The sequence below is a fragment of the Anser anser genome, assembly GCF_964211835.1.
Source record: "Anser anser genome assembly, chromosome: 1".
Classification (NCBI taxonomy): domain Eukaryota; kingdom Metazoa; phylum Chordata; class Aves; order Anseriformes; family Anatidae; genus Anser; species Anser anser.
In genome coordinates, this window is record NC_139720.1 from 94,285,170 (window position 1) to 94,302,225 (window position 17,056).

Below are 17,056 nucleotides of genomic sequence, written 5' to 3' on the forward strand. Positions count from 1 at the left end.
GATAGAATCGTGTCTGTTTGTTTCTTTATATGAGCATGATTTGGGCCCCACTGAAGAAACTGCACTGTTCTTTTTCTGTGCTTGGAGTGGAAACTCTCATCTAACTACAAAACATGGGCAAGGTATATGAGAAAGAAAGACTGAAAAAAATTGTTCCTTTCCTCAGCCAGGCTATGGGTTTACTCTTGAACACCATATAGGTAAGCCTGCTTGGGAATGGTTCTTGGGTTGAGCTCGATGCAACCCGAACTTTTCCTGCAAAGTAGTCCCCTGCTCTACAGCCTTGCCAGCTGGAATAAACAGGGCAATGACAAAATGAACTGCATGTCAGCAAGGCTGCAGCATGACTGTGTGACAAGCAGCTCAGGTGTCACCTTGTGGTCTGGTGTGTTATTGTTTGCTGCAGTGGAAACACCGAGACAGGACAAAGGCCAGAGAGGACCCCTTATCTGCATCCCCCTTTCATCCTTCCCCTAAAAATATGACCCTATACCAACAGCTTAGATCTGATTAATGGGCTCGGAGCCCACAGATGTCAAAGAAGTCTTTGGGATTGGAATTGAGTGGAGTGTCTAATTCCAGGCAAATGGACACACAACAAATCCTTAATCTATTGGGAGCTGATTGGGGCAACTGTTCATATAGCAGTAGCCTGTATTCAGGCAAGGTACTGTCTCATCACATCCACTAAAAAAAAAAGAAAAAAAAAAGAGAAATTAAATTTATTTAAGAGCATTAAGGAAAACTATTACTGCCAACTATTACTTGTGACTGGAAAAGCAGTACTTTTCCTACTGCAGTTTGAAAACTGTAGGGTTAGACAGTGCCACTGCAGTTTATTCACAAGGCATTGCCATGGCTTCGTCTCTCGCTGATAGTGTGCTGAAGACTTATCCCAGCCACAGGGAATAATCTCATTTCAGGGTTGTTACTGTACAGCATTGCACCTGGAGTAATAGTTCATTAGTCAGCATGCAGGGCACAAGTTCCCCACAAAGAAATTAGAGAGGGTGGTATCACCTGTTATATAGGCTTCTGGATTTGAAACTAGCCTTCTGTCTTTTCCTGGACACCCAGCTCTTAGAAGAGAGGGGATACTACAGATGTCCTTCTGCTTCAGGGAGCTTATTAATACTACAGCAGGATCCAGAAATCCCTGAGCAGGATTATGGGTTCATTGCTTGAGGTCTGTGGAAACTTGTACGGAAACATGGCCTTGGCTTCCTCAGTTGCTGAGGCAGCTGGTACAGCTTGAGGGGGGATGTGAGAGGGTACACAGATGCTTATACACTTGGTATTTATTTCTGGTTAATAAAGATGCATAAGCAAAACTGGTTGAAAGTATCTCCAATACTCCTTACGCAATTACTGTGCCTAACAGATAAAGCTAGCTACCTGGAAGCTGGAGGGGTGCTAGGGCAGTAGTACATTACAGAAAGGTAATTATGCAGTCTGAAGGCCGTATTCTTCTTCATTCATTCATGTCAAGGAGCTGCAAGGCTAATCTCCATGTAGAAAAGCTGTCAGGAATGTGCTCAGGGGTATGGAAATAAGAGAGAATTATGTATCTGTAGAGTTCTGCAGTGGAGAAATGGTCTTAACGGCTCTGATAAACTGAAATTTGGAATGGAGAGAAGAGCTTTTTTTGCATGGTGCCATACAGCACCAGAATCAGTGAAGCTTTAAGGGGTGTTAGCACACATGAAACAGTTCCTTAAGGTTGTTACTTATAAAATCATTGGATGTAAGAAAAATGTCCCTCTCGTGGTTGAAGGAAGGGATGTTTCCATGTGACCTGTCTGTTAAATTTTACACAAGTACATTTAATCCAGTTTGGAATTCAGCATACAGAGTACCAAGAAGAAATAGTAGTAAGGTACTGCTTTTGGCAGCCTGGAGCATATTTTTAAGCTGATTGACGAGAATGACTTTCCGAATATAGATTCGTGGTCACTGTCCTCTAGGGTCTTGCTTATGATGTCAAGACTTTCTCCTAATGCAAAGTGCTCCCTGCCAAACTGTATATATATAACTAGTGAAATCAGATTAAGACTGAAAAGCAGGTTTGTCTGCTGTTACTCCAAGCTGGTGTCTGCTGCAAGTGATTTGTAGAGTTTTTCTCCTTTTAACGTTGTTCTCTTCCAGGACACAAGGAAAATCCTATAAATCTTCATCTCTCCCAATTATCCTGGGTCAGGGAGAAGTTTTTGCTTAAGCAAGTGGTATGCGACCAAGTGCTCTGATTGATGAAGAGCACATTCAAGAGAGGGAGATTAAAGCAGCTGGCATACAAGATAATTTAACCCTTAATTCACAGGCTGTCTGTTCAGCCACAGATACCCAGTTCTTTCTCAGTGCATATATGCAATAGGGTTAGAGATTGACTTATAGTTTAGCATATTATATTGTTTTGTCATCATAATGCCTTATTTTTCAATGATTAATGCAATTATGTTTTTTTTTTTTTTTTCTGAAATGTATCTTAAATTCTATGGGAAGTTGAGTCCAAAGGAATTGTTACTGACTGAGCTTCTAAAGCTTTGAGTGCAACTACCACTTTTACAAATTAAGATCCAGCTCTACTTTCCAAGAGGATGTTTGCCTTACTATTTTGGATTTCTGAATTTTCTAAATATTTGCCTCATTGATCAAAGGCAGTTTCACTCAGTCAAACTACTGCTGTTCTTGACGGTTGTCAGGAGGCAAGTGGTCCTTCTTGCTCACTTCTCTTTTTCTTTAATGAAATAACTACTTCAGTAAAAAAATCAGGGAGAGAAGTAATATGAGTATGGAAGATCCACCAGATCATTGTTGATGCATTTAATGTCTTACACGTTTACAAGTCATTTATATAGTCACTGTATTCTATATAGTAATGTACTGAAAAGCATACAGCATTTGGACCATATTATCCTGACCTCCTGTGCCACAGAAGCACTCCTGTTGTACTAACACTGGACCTTTCTTGTGCCTTCAGTGTGTCAGGAAACAGTCTGGGAGGTCTTCAAGACGTTCTGGGATAGACTGCCAGAGCGTGAAGAGTATCACACCTGGATGAGCCTCTGTGAGGAAGGAACGATGAGCATCTTTGAAATGGGCAGGAACTTCAGTCAATCTGAGGAGCACCGAAGTCTGATTGTGAAGGTAGGTGCAGCGCCACATTGGCATTTTCTCATGAGCAAGGGCATGCTGTCCCATTGCGCAAAGCTGCTTGGCTTACGGCAGGCAACAATGTGTGGAGCACCTGAAATATACAGGCATAAATATTCCCATCTTTTGGGTCTGTAGTTCAGAGATCAGTTCCAAACACAAAGCTGTAGCTGATCTGATTGGTGGAAAAGCAACAATAATGCAGAGAACATTGCTTTCAATAGGTGTTTCTTACAAGCAGAGGATGTCCAGATCCTTGTCTGAAAAGGCAGCACGACCTCAGGCAGGCTGTGGCACGTTGCCCTCTGCAGCATGTAGCAGGCTCCCTGCTGTGAACTGCACACAAGGATGCCTTCAGCTCAAGTGGTGCTTCGAAGCTAGAGGTTCTGGGCTAAATTTCTGATGCTGTTGAGATGTATGGTGAAATTATTTGTTTGATGTTGTATGTTGCTGTAGGTTTGTGATGTCTGTGCACTGCAGCCTGACTGTGACTACACATACAAAAAACTCTGATGTCCCATGAAGGCAATGAATAACATTGTCACCATGGGAAGCTGCAGAGATTAAAAACAGAGCACAAGTGTAAAAGAATTTAATAAATTGCTTGATATCTTGGTGTATTCTGTTTTTTCAGTTGAAGCAAGCTTATTTTAGATTAAAGAAAATAAAAGGAGCATTAAGCTAAACTAAAGAATCCTATCTCAAATGAAATATGAAGATGTCTATTAAGGAGTTTGTGTGAATTAAAATTAATTAAATTTTAAAGTTAAGTCCTTACTACAAAATTAAACACTTAGTTTTGTACACATCTAAGATAAAGTAGATATCTTAATTTCTTTGGTTAAAAGGCTGTCTTGAAGTGTATGGTGGTTTATGGATCTTCTTTAAAATTACAATTTCTCCTATATTTGTAACCTAATGAATGAGTAGTTTTATGAAAGTCATGAGAACTCTTAAATGTATGATCCTATAGAATCAGTAATGTTCTGCTAGTATGGATGTGCTGACATTTTCCTTTCTGCTTTTTTGTGGACTCTTGTGCTAGGAATGAGCACTGAGGATGTGAGTATGAAAACTGCTGTGGTTAATGGGAAGAGATTTTTTTCTGAGCCTGCTTACTAGTCTTCACAGGTTGATGCTAGCCAAAGTTTGCTTCTGTGATGTCTTATGGTACTGCTGTCCTTAGAAGACTGCAAAAAGATTGAGATACACAAAATTCATGTGAACTTTTTATGTGCATAGTAAGTGTATCATTGCTTTATGTAAGATTTTGGTAAACAGGTGATCTATAGTGGGAACTTACTAAAAGAAATTAGGATGATGCATATAATTTTCTGCTCCTGCTTTACCTATTTGGGTATCGCCCAATGTTATGGTGGGAAACAGATAGAAGTGGTCTGTATTTGATGATTTATTCAGGTATTTCAGTGTAATTTAGGTTTCCTTTCTCCTGTGGATGGACATATTCCCTTCTGGTTTGCAATATTATGGAAAAAGTCTGCTCATCCTCCTATTTGATTTCAGCATAGTTGGTGAAAGGTGACTGTTATATGGGCTGATCTAATGGGATGCTAGTCTGTGTGAACGGGTGTTTAACGCTGTCACCAGTGTGTTTCACACAGAATGTCACAAATCTACCAGGCAACTTTTTTTGAAAACAAACAAAAACCAAAACCAACCAACCAAACAAAACAACCACCTTCACTCAATTTAAATTTGAGCCAGATTGAAGGTGAGGGTGCTCCACTCCATCCCAGATCAGCCGGCTTCAAAAGGTCTCATAGTATAGTTTTTAATATATAGGTCAGAGTGTGGATTTAATTTCTCTCTGTAGTACTGAGTCACTCTTTCTCATAGGCACTTATGCACAACATGCTTGTCAGTGTGTGGAAACCTCTTCAAAGCAGCTCTGAGAATATTCAGTCCAAACAGAATATTAAGTCCAAAGCGCTTATGACTTGCTTTTAAGAATATCCTTCCTCCTGCTAGTTGCTTGCTCCAGTTTAATGCGTTGCTAAGAGCTGGGGCGCAGCTCAGCCTGTGGGACCAGGTGCGCTTTCTAAAGCCCTGTGTCCTATCCTGTTCTTGCCACTTTCACCAGCAGAGTTGACCACGCTACATGGCCAAGCCTTTGCCTTATTTGTGGGAATTTTTATCCTCTCATTACAGCATGTTCATTCATTTGCTTGGTCAGCTGTTGCCAAATATGTTTTTTCATTCCTTAGGCTTGATTTTACAAAGCACCAAGCACTTCTCACCTAAGGGCTGCCATCATTTCACAGCATGCACAGTACCCTGTAACATGATGTGTGTGAATAGTCCACTAGTTCAGTTGCTTGAAAGGAAGAATCATTTCAGCATTGCACTGTAGAAGAGCAGCATACATGGTTGGTGGCACTTCAGCCTGCTGAATTCTTCATCTGGCCATTAGGTGCTTCATTAAATAATACTGGTTTCTAATCTTCCTTTGCTCTTTTGTCTTGTGAATCATCCGTGGTCAGTTTAGTTTAAAGCCTGCAATTGATCAAAGTATTTCTGCCTTTTTTTTTTTTTTTTTTTTTTTTTTGGTGTTATATACTGGCTACTGCCACAGCAACCTTTTTTGAATTCTGTGTGTTGGCAGTTTCTGGCAGTTTTATTCTAGAGTGTCTTTCTGTAATGCTTTTTGGTAGATAGTAACAAGAAGATCAGTTTTCAGAAGTGCTGCGTACCATGAATTTTCCCTCTCAAAATGAGTTCAACATATCTGAAAATTAGGCAAAAAAAAAATCAATGGATTTTGCTTTCAATAAAGCAAAAATTTTGCTTTCAGCAAAATGATTGCTTTCATGGTAACTTTGTTGTGGTGAAGACTTTCTGTGTTGAGTGGTGCAATTAAATGACACTTTGTTAGCCTTCCTTTGTGGTTTTATTTTTTACCTTTTCCTCGAATCCCTGGTAATTACACCTGTAGCTATTGCAATGTCCTCTGCAGTGTGGGTTAGTTCAAGTAAAGAACAATTCTATTTCTCTTACTTTTGGTGCACATTCTTACTGCTATCAGCCTGAACTCCATTTCAAACTCTCAGAGCAGCTCTGGTCCCGGGTCACATGCTTTTTTTTTTTTTTTTTTCAGGAAAATGTTCAATCTCTAATAGTCAAAGAAGCTTGACTAATTTGGTGGAGGTGAAGGCTTATGTAACTGGATATGCTCATCAGTCATCAGGTGGTTTCTATGGTAAGGGAGGTGTGTCTCAGAAGGCAGCACTTCTGCTACTCTTTAATAAAAAAAGCTTAAATAGTTTTTGAAAGATCTCAGAGGGGAGAAAAGCAAGCAGAAGTATCTACGGATTTCCCAAGAGCCATGTGCTTTTTGCTGTGAGATGGCAGCACTGCAGCCAAATGAGAAATCTGTGAGAAATAGACATTCATAGGAATGTCTAAAGCTGGGCTATGATATCTCTTCATTGGGTACCCATGTAGGTGCGGGGCACATTTTTTGGCTTTATAAATTACAGAAATAATGCAACAGTTCTGGAATAGCTGGGGGAACTGTTTTGACACCTCTCTTCCTTGTTCTTTAGGGAGGAATTTGTGTGTTCTGGGGATTCTCCAAGGAAAGACTTTTAGCTGTAAGAATTGGCTTCCCTGTCTATTTCTTTGTAAAGTTTTTCTTTAATTCTGTGCAACCTTTCTCATGGAAGGAAAACGGGGGTCTGAATTTTCATATGCAGCCTATTATAGTAAACAGGATTAAGGGTGAGCCAGTTGTTGGTGCTTCTGCTGTGCCTTTTAACTGCTGGCACCTGCTCACCAGGAGTGCAGTTGAGGTGGCCTGCGTGTGCAGTGAGCTCCCAAGCTAGGCTCCACCAGTGCCCTGTCTTCACAGACAAGATGCTCAGCAGAACAACACAAACTTCTTTGTCTGTAAGGTGTTAGGGTTGAGCAAAACACCAAACTGGTGGTTTTTTTCTTCCGTTTTCTTCTAGCATTTACAGAGAGTGGAGTTTGTAAAACAGCTTTGTCTGAAAGCCAAAAGGCAGACGGGAAAGCAAAGAATCCCCTAAGCAGTGATGGGAGGCACTTAGCTACTAAAGGTCAGCTCAGAAAGCTCCTGGGCCAGGAAACAAAAACTGCAGTTGTGTTGACTCAGCAGTACATTTGTACATTTCAGTCTATCAGCAGCTCTGTATATTTCAGTCTGTGTTTGGAGCACAGACTAAATGCTCCAGGATACCACAGCAAAACACATTTAGCATGCTGAAATGGGCATGTAGCAACGGCATCTGATCCTGCCTGGATTCTGAGTTGTGTTCAAAGACAGGAGGCAGCACCCCATTGATCTGAGTCATTTTTAACTGCTGTCTCCCAGTGCTGTAGTTTCTGACCTTCTCACGCAGTAGGTGGTTTTGTCTTCCTAAGGTTCCTGTGAGGCAGAAAGACCTCTTCTGCTCTCTCTCCTCTGCCTGTTCTGCCTGATCCTCCTTGCTAACCATGTGTCTTTTACTGTTTAATCAGATGTTTTCATTATTTTCCAGGATCTTTTTGATCACTGTCTGAGATACCATAATATTTTTTTCTTTATGTATTTCCAGGTTCTTCTAAACCTGAAAGTAAAGCAGATCTCTGCTGTTCTTTCAACACCCTCCCTTCCTCTCTCCCTGCCTGCTTAAGGATACAAAAAATTTTCCTCCATCGCACTCCTTTGAGTCATTCTTTCATATTTCCTTCACCTTCTTTCTTATCCCCACACTTATTGTTCTCCTGTTCTCCTATTGACTTTGGCTCTTCTTGCATTGCAAGATGTAAGCTTCTCTAACTTTAAAATAAAACAATGACAACAAAACACAAAACTTCCCACACATGCAAATTTATAAACCCCAGTTCTTTCTGCGAATCTTGCCTCATCTCCTTTTCATCTCTTAAACTCTTTCTGTAGTAAAAACTCTTTCGGTGTAAATTCTCTCTGTGGTCACTCTCGTCTAGTTCCAGCATAAATCTTGCTGTTCAGTCTCCCTTGACTGCTGACACAGTTCAGAAACTGTCAGCCGTGAGGCCTATGCTTATCTCTTTGCATGCAAAGCTCAAAAACAATACTTCATCCTCATCACCCTTGTCTGATCAGCACCTTTCCTTGGCAAATCTGGAGTTGCTGTTTTCCCTGTTTTGCATCCTGTTTCTAGATAGCATTGCCGAAGACACACTGAGAAATCATTTCTATGCTGGGAGTTCACCTCTGCTGTGCAGTTGATTCCTCCTGGACAGACTGGACCTTTAGCTAGCTCCTGACACCTTACCATGGATCTCTAGCTTTCACTTCAAGTTGGATGTGGCTAAAACTATTTCACTAAGGCTTTCCAGCTCTCTCTGCTTTTGCTCACTGTAGACAACATTTTCACGTTATCTGTCAGGACTGCGTCTGACAGATAACAGAGTACTGCTATCCATTCTGGTCTTTCACACCAGCTTCAGTTCTGGACTTTGTTATCTACCTCCTTGAATCCTCGACTAATGCCTTGGCCTTGCCTCTGTCAGAGCATGATTCTGCAGCACGCTGTGGGGGGAACCAGGGCAGGCAAAGAAAGAATCATTTCTTGGTATGACGTTCCTGTGGCAAATGATGTGTACAGGTGGGTTAAATCAAACATGCTTGGTACAATCCTGCATAGATGGGATTAAACTAATATGAGATTATTGAAGATCTCCTTGACATTTCCTCCACCCTTTTCTCCTGCCTGGAATTGCCTCCAAGAAAGATATTTTGTCTCCTGTGCATAAGGTTTGTCTCTTATGATCAGGCAAGAGTCTCTGATACAACTGCTTTTCTGCAGGTTCATAAGAGAATCTCATCCATCTGGTCAGTACTGCATGTGAGTTTGTGCTAGTCTCTATTTAACGGTATGGACTCTAAATAATTTTGTGATAGTTTTGCATTAAATAAAACTAACTGCAGTGTGTTGAGAAGGGTAAGCACTAGTGCAACTGACACAAAACTCAGCTTCCAGCTTTAGAAGAATTGGTATGATTGTGTTATGAGTGTCTCAGGAGAACGGATTTTATGCAAAGCATCTGCCAGAGGCAGCTTCACTGAGTAAAAGCCAAGCCTTCAAGCTGTGGTGTGGCTACCGCTGCTATGTGGAACTATTTATAGATGACTTCAAGTATTCGAAGGTTAGAGATGTTAATTAATCCCTACAGATCCTTTCGCGGTAGGTAGGAGCATGTTTGTAACTCCATCTTGCAAATGATGGAACTGAGTCAGAGAGGCGAGGTCATTTGGCAAAGGCTCTTCTGTACTAAGTGAGAAACCAAGCCCAAACTAGAACTCTAGAGCTCTTGGCTTCTAATTAGAGGGAAAAGGTGCCTATTTGCCTTAAAATTCAAGTGTATCAGTGTTTGCCCTCACCCCAGACTGGAATGCAAATTAGAGATTCAAGGGAGAGGAAGGCAATCACTACAACATGTTGCAGACTGTGCCAGTTTAGCCACAGGGGATGCTTCGTTTTCATTTGCACATTTCCAGTTGAAAAAAAAAAAATTAAAAAAAAATAAAAAACATACATTTAATATTATACAAAAAATCTTACGTTTCAGAGTGGGTACTGAAATTGTATTTTTCTTTTGAATTTACTGTAAACTGAGATTTTACCTGTGACATAATTTGCAAGATGATGATAATCTCTCTGCAAGTTTTGTAGTGGCATATGGGTTCTAATGGATGTCTGATATTTCATCGGTCAACTCATCTGTAACTTGCAGTTCGTGCATTTTCTTTGTTGTTTGCATTAAGCTACACAGCATAGGCAGCAGGCAAATATAAGGGCGACAATCTTTACCGTTATTTCTCAAAGCTGTTGTTAAATCCAGTGGGACATTTTGTCTGAGAAAGAATGATGAAAAGACAGGTCATTTAGTCATTTAAAGCATGTAATCCATCAAAGTTACTTTATTTCACAAAAGAGGTGATTTTGCGTGGAGTGAATATTCTGTCCTGAATGAGGTGAATTAAGGGATAATCCAGCCACGTTGTGAAGAGGCTGTCATTTGATTCATGCAGTATTAGGCTTTCCTAGTTAACTACAAAACTGGGTGAGGACTGAATAATTTGATGCCTAAAAAATGTAGATGTGGAGACAAAATGTGTCATGTCTGTTATAAAATAATAATGAGGCATTTAAGGTTTGGTCAGTTCTTCTTACAATTAATCAGATAGAAGCTTTTGCAATAGCAAGACGTATTGGGTAGGTCCTGGGACCTGGGCTTGAGAAAGCTGCGTGGCACCAGTTCCTAAGACAACCCCACAGCAGAGCTTTGGCCAATTACAACCCTTGCTGGGGAGTCTCCTTCTTGTTCTACAAAATGATCAGGATTATACTGACCTCTGCTGTCAGTGGCCTTTCTGGCCTAGGGAGCACAGCTGCTGACTACGGACTACCTGTTGGTATTAAAAAAATGGGGGGCCCTAATAACTGGGTTTGTTTTCAGTAGCACTTACAAACTGCTTTTTTTAATGAACAAATACCTTTTAGTAAAAGACTTGCTTCTTGTGTATAAATTTCCAAAAGCTTGGAGAAAGGGAATCAGTTTTTCTTTTCCTTGCATATCCCAGTGCACTGAAGCTGAGTACAGGCACCATGCGGAGCATGGTTTCCTTGGATTCCTTGAAAATACCAAAAGTCCAGTAGTTTTATTAGCCCTGCATTGATTGTGTAAAGAAAGCCAGCCCAATAAACCACCAAACAATCCATTTTCCCCAGAAAGCAGTGAGAAACAGAAATTTTGTGTGGACAACAGTCATGTAAGTATTTTATATTCTGTCTACATTAGAACAGCAGCAAGACACAACATTGCTCTTCATCAGCCCTCATTACACTGCAGAATGATCAGGATCTCCTCCACTTCTTGTGGGGACCCCACAGAAACTCCTGTGACCTCTTTCTAGAACCAATTTCATCACTGCTATGAGGATTTTGGTGAAAATTTGTTAACTGTGTAGCCCTGCCCTAGCCTTTATACACCAATTCATGAAAAAATGTCACCCCTGTCACTTGTATAGTCCTAAGCAAAGTGTTCAGATTAATCTTACCACATTAATTTAAGCTGTAACTGTACTTAGAAAAAGATGGTTTTAAATCAATAGACAAGTAGCAGAAATAATGTATTTCTTAAGAGCTCTTACTGAAAAAGTTTTCATTCCTAGCCTCCACTATGTTGAGAGAACATTGTTTCTGCAGGAAAATGTAGAAAAGCAGTGCTTCTTCTGACAAACCTAATGTTCTTTACAGCATCTGTTGCTGTGTTTCAGTTGTATTTTGGAAATGCATTTTATTTTCAGCAAAAGCTTAATTAATAAATTTTGAACCTAACAAATGAATATAGAACAAAGAAAAGATCATTCTTCTAGCACAGAGGAGGAAAAAAACTGCATTTGACTTCCTTCCACTTTTTGATTCTCAAATATAATTAGGGTCTGTTTGTTTATTTTCCAGAAACTCTCCTACACAAAGGAAGCAATGGCTGGGTGAGTATCTACATTTTTTTTTGCATTTTATTCTGCCTGGAGATAATAGCAGAGTTGAGTTGTGACATTTTGTAACCCCTTTCTCTCTCTCTCTCTCTTTTTTTTTTTAATTTAATTTAATTTATTTATTTCTTCTTTCTTGTCAGCTCCTGCACTGATTGGTCATGTGGGTAAGTCATTCTCCCTTTTTAAATAGCCTCTTGATCAGTCCTTTCTCTAGTTCTTGCTGCAGCTGGAGTTGATTAACGAACTCAAGATGAACAAAATTCATCTCTGTGCAAGGGCTTATAGAAAAGTATTCGGTATGTTGGAGGAATCCTGTCTTTCTTGCGTGTGAACTTCTCACAGGCTGTCCTAGCATGCTTGATGTGCTGAAAATATCCCAGTCAATCTGGGGCTTGTACTTTCGCTTAAGTATGTCATCACCTTGTTGCCAGTCAGGTGCGTGTGCAGGCTATTTACCTGAAGAGGTTTAGTGGGGAAAATCTATTTTGGGAAAGAGATGTGTCCCCAGTAATTGTGTTAGTGTTCTGGTTATCTTGTGAACTTTTCCCAAAGGTAGACCTGGTCATCGTTACAAAATGCAAGAAAAAAGGGGAATGTTTCTGAAATGCTTTTTCAGAAAACTTTCAAGAAAGGTGCTCTAAAAACACAAGGAAGTTGTCTGTGTGGGCTACTCACATTTTTAACAAGGGAATAAAAATAAAAACTAGTCTGAATTTTGACTTCTTTTTACCAAAGCAAACCTGAACTTGAACTGTTATTTTTGTCTTTTTGAACTGGAAGGAAAAACGTTTCAAATTATTATAACTTCATTCTCAGAACTTAATCTAACTGGTTATTTTTAGAGCAATTCAAACACAAACAACCTAGTGCTGAACTTGTCTGAAAAATAAGCAGCTTCAGTTCCCTGCTTTACAGACCCTGTGAAGCTATGAAAAATGAGTAATTCATTTACTGGAAAGGGTAGTCACTTAACAGATCTTAAAAAAAGTCTGATATCCCAAAGTAATTATTCTTATAATGATTTTTTTAACCGCAATATTATAAATTAAAATTAATAACATAAGATGTAAGGGCAAAGGCAATGCCTAAAAGATTCTTTTTTCTCTGTCCTGTTGAGCTGAACTCTTCTCTGATGTGAGGACTCTCCTAAGCCCACTGGTCAGTTGAGTAGTGTAAATCTGTACAGAACTTTTTCTGCTGAGAATGTAACATTAACCAAACTTTTATATGCTTTTATTTTCAAAGAGAAAATAACAACAAAAATAAAAATCTTGTTCTTGTAAACTTAATGGGACAATTTCTTTCCCATTAGCATCAGTTGTTCTCTAGATCAGCTCCTTAAGTGAATGGAACTACATCTTATTTATCAGCAAATTTGATTTCAGAGTTGCATTTATCTCAGTTTGAATATTGGAGGCTCTGAAGAAAAAAAAAAAAAGAAGAAGAAATCTGAATTTGCAAAGCCACTATATCCCTCATTGGGATTGTTCAGAAAAACTAGTAAATGTAGAGCTATTTGAGACGAATTAGTCAACACAAATTTATCTAGAGACACTATATGCACTGGGCTAAACATCCTAACCATGCAAAAAGACCAACATTTGATTGAAAGGTAGATTGGAGTGATTAATGTTGCACTCATATAAAAGCCATCCATCGAGTGCCTTGTGACAGACATTAAAGGGGCTCCAGCAATTGGCAAGTTTTACCCAAATCAATTAATCGTGGAGCTACATTGCTTCTCTCTCAAAAATACTGCTTTTATCCAAATATATATTACATCAGGTTGTTCATAGCTTTATGATGGGATCTTAGTTATCATTGTCAATTTAAACTTTAGTTTTGCTGTGTCTTTTTCCTGTTAAAATTTTTGTTTGACTTGTGTTTGTATATGGTAGTTTTATAGTATAGAGTGATAAAGGACTAGAACGGTGAGTTAGAAACAGGTAGATTTACTCTGGATAACGGAGCATACGAAAGAAATTTGTATAATTTAGCTTGGCAACATTATTTATATACAATTCTAAGAGCATTCTGGACACTTCTGCACCACAAGGTCTAAGATTTTTAAGTTTGTAAGTCAGGGTCATGCAAAAACGAAGCCATTATTGGCTGCCATGGGTAGAAGATATCTCAGATATCCTCCATCAAGAGGAGTGAGGGAGTCATCTCAGCATTGCCACCAGCCAACATTACTACTGCCTGCAAAAATATGCTAGACCTCCCAGTACACATCAGAATAAACTGAAGGCCTTTTTTAATTTTTTCCTGTAAGAAATCAGAGTAAGTTTGCAACCCAGGATCAACCAGTCTTTAAAGCATGGTGAGGAAAGTCTAGCGTCAAGTCCCTCCTGCACAGGAAGAAATGTGAGTGCAGTCCTGCTGTTTCCTGGGCAGTGCAGTGATGGCCTACCCACGGGCTTTTCTCCAGCAGATCTCACTGAGGCTGGGGGCTGACCTACATGTGCAGAGAAACTTGTCCTGCAGATGTGTGCAGGGCAGGGCAGTGAATTGAAAGTGGCTGTCTCACCACCTGGCTGTGACATCTGTCAGAACGGGAAATTGACCTGGTCTCAAGGGATGGAGGGACTATCCTAAAGCACCAGCTTTCAGTATCTAGATGAAATGCTCAGGTGAGGCTTGCACATTGCCAGGGACAACAGGCTTCCAGAGGATGCCTAAAGCAGGAGAGTAACGTAGGTCCTCTGGTGAACTCCATTTTTTTGAATTACTGCATAGAAGCAAGTACTAGTTTGGACACCTAGCCCTAAGCCTATATTTCATATTTTTATGTGCTTTGACCAATTTTTTTTTCTGTGAAAGAACTTGGGTTTCATTTCCTTAATTTAGAGCTGATCTGGAACTGAAGACAAAGCCTTAAATCTACTGGTCATTTTAACTACGCTACCTTTCTAGATCAAAGTGTAACTGTGCTGAAAGCTATAAGCAACTGTAGAATTGAAGCTGTGACTTAAATAATTTAATATATCTCATAATATCCTACCATGGTGTCAGTGCTGTGCCTCTATCTAGGTGTAAAAAGTTGGTTTCAGCTAGTTAAGTGCTAAGATAGTTCTAGTGTAGCCTACAGGAAGGTGTCTTGTACTTGTGTGGTTTACTTCCCAGAATAACTCACAATCCGGCATTACTGAGAATTATGTAACAGCAGGATGGGAGTTTGTTCCTGTAAGACTTGCACTTGCATTCACGTAGGTTAAACGCTCAGCTAGCCTGGCCTTCAAAGGAGTTGAGGGATTAAACTAAGTACTGGGGAGGAGAAAACCTCAAAGGAAAAGTAACATATGGGACACAATCTAGATTTGTACAGAGCAGCCCAATGGAAATTGTGGAGTCTTGCCCAGGTCAGAAATGTGGGAGCACTGCATCAGCTAAAGGCTTTTAATATTCCTTTATTCATTAGGCCACTGTGACTTTGCATAATGGATTTTGTTGTGTTAATATTGGAGGATGCAACATGACATCTGAAATGATGCCACATGAGTCATCCTGTCTCATTCATGCAAAGTCAAAAGCCAGATCTTGAGGATCAACTGAAGGCAAAGGAGTAGCACAAAAAAGCTGCAGTAGAAAACCATACCTTTTATGTCAGAATGTTTCGTGAATGCTGTATGAATAATAACATAAGGAGGAAAATACAAGGAGTATGGGGTAGTTGGAAAGGTTGAATATAATAACGTGCTATTTTTCAGTTCCTCAGAAGTGGCTATTAATGTCAAATAAAATGAAATAAATAGAAACATTTGTCGTTTCTGAGGGGTACTTGCTGATTTGGACTTAGTGAAATTAGGCATGACAAATCATGTCCAGACCTCCTCCTTTCTGTCTGTGTTGTCTGATGTGAAATACATTGGCAAATTTAGGATCCATACTTCATCGGCAGTAGCAGCAATGGTTGATGGCATAACAACTCAAATTTTGAACTTTTTCCTCTAAATGGGCTCCATGAAAGAAGAGTGTTGGTCTTCCTTGCTGGAATCATTTCAACTGCCTTCAGTCGGGTAGAAACACACTTGGACTCCTTTTCTGTCTGCATTTGGACTTGGCAACAATATTGCTTGTTTCAACAATTTTTGAGCATCTGTACAGCTTTACCCTATGTGAAGATTTCCAGGCTGCTCCTCTTTAGTTGTGTATTTTCTTTTGTGCTCCCTACTGTCAGATAGCAATATGAAAGATTTATTCTGCTTTAATTAAAAACAAAAGAGGTAAAAATTAAAGAACAACCTAAATAAAAATTAAGCACATGTAGAATTTAAAAGAGAAGGAATATAAATACATGGCTCTGTCATCCATTCCATACTTGGATAAAAATACTTCTGAAACTGCATACTTACTTAGTTCGAGGACCTGTGATTAAAAAGAAGAAAATCAGACCATAAAGTTACTTTTTCCCTTCTTTGAGCAAGGCTTTTCAATATGATCATTGAAATAATAACGTTTAAGAAAATTAAATACTTGACATAGCAAATTAGACTTTAGGACATTCAAATTGTTAAATAAGTTGATGAATATTTGTAACCTGTAGTACAGCTGTACATCTGAAGATGGTACATTCTTCACCAGTGGAGTTGAGGTGATAGTTAAGCCTGGAGGAAAAATATAGAGAAAAATGCAGAGAAAGATATAACTAATGCACTTAAAAGAATTTCATGAGGAGGAATGGTATTGCTGATGCACCATTTGACAGGTCCAGAGTGGTGCTTGTCCTTAATAACATGACGTGGCTGCATATAAGGACTTATTTAGGCTCTTCAATTGCCTGTTGGTCAATGAGACTCTCTCTGCTTTGGTGGACTTGGAACATCCTGAGTAAAGATGTGATGTGACTGATGTCATGAAAAAGCACTTGCAAGGGGATTTGAAAAGGGGCAGTATAGACTGTATCTCCAAGCTGTATTTGCTGTACTGAAATGTATGGGCTATCCATAAGCACCATTTCCTTCAGATAGACTTGAGACCCTTATGAGCCATGTCCTAAATTTGCCTAGATCCAGGTGTCTAGCACACCAGTGTGATCTGAAACTAGTAATTTCTTCCAACAAAATGTAGTGCGGTGTTGTGCATTTTGCTGCTTAGACATCTGCTTGTGCATATTCCCTCCTGCCTCTCCGTACTTCTATGTATGTACTCGTATTTTGCTTACTGCTCAGCCGAGGTGGTCCAGAGCAACAGTTATGCAGGTAGGACTATAGAAATTACATTTCATACCTATTTCTATCAAATTCACCGTAAGCTTTTGCTGGAATATAATTCCTCACCTGGTGTGGCTTGCTTGTTTTAAGTATGGCCAAAAGCAAAGCCTGGGGATCAGTATGTGTGTTGTCATAAGTATTTTGAGTGGCTTCCTCAGAGATAACTAGTATTAGTGCCATTTTTAAG

At 39.6% G+C, this 17,056-nt stretch overlaps 1 protein-coding gene across 3 annotated transcripts in view; it reads left to right on the forward strand.

Moving 5' to 3' along the window:
• Positions 1-17,056, forward strand: part of IMPG2 (interphotoreceptor matrix proteoglycan 2) — a gene marked incomplete at its 3' end in the record, with an annotated part of 56,688 nt that overhangs the window by 9,779 nt on the left and 29,853 nt on the right. For all 3 annotated transcript variants that reach the window (XM_083819421.1, XM_083819420.1, XM_083819422.1), the window contains 3 exons: positions 2,978-3,144; positions 11,619-11,650; positions 11,797-11,820. In XM_083819421.1, coding sequence (XP_083675547.1) covers positions 2,978-3,144; positions 11,619-11,650; positions 11,797-11,820 — 223 coding nt within the window. The remainder of the gene's footprint in view (positions 1-2,977; positions 3,145-11,618; positions 11,651-11,796; positions 11,821-17,056) is intronic.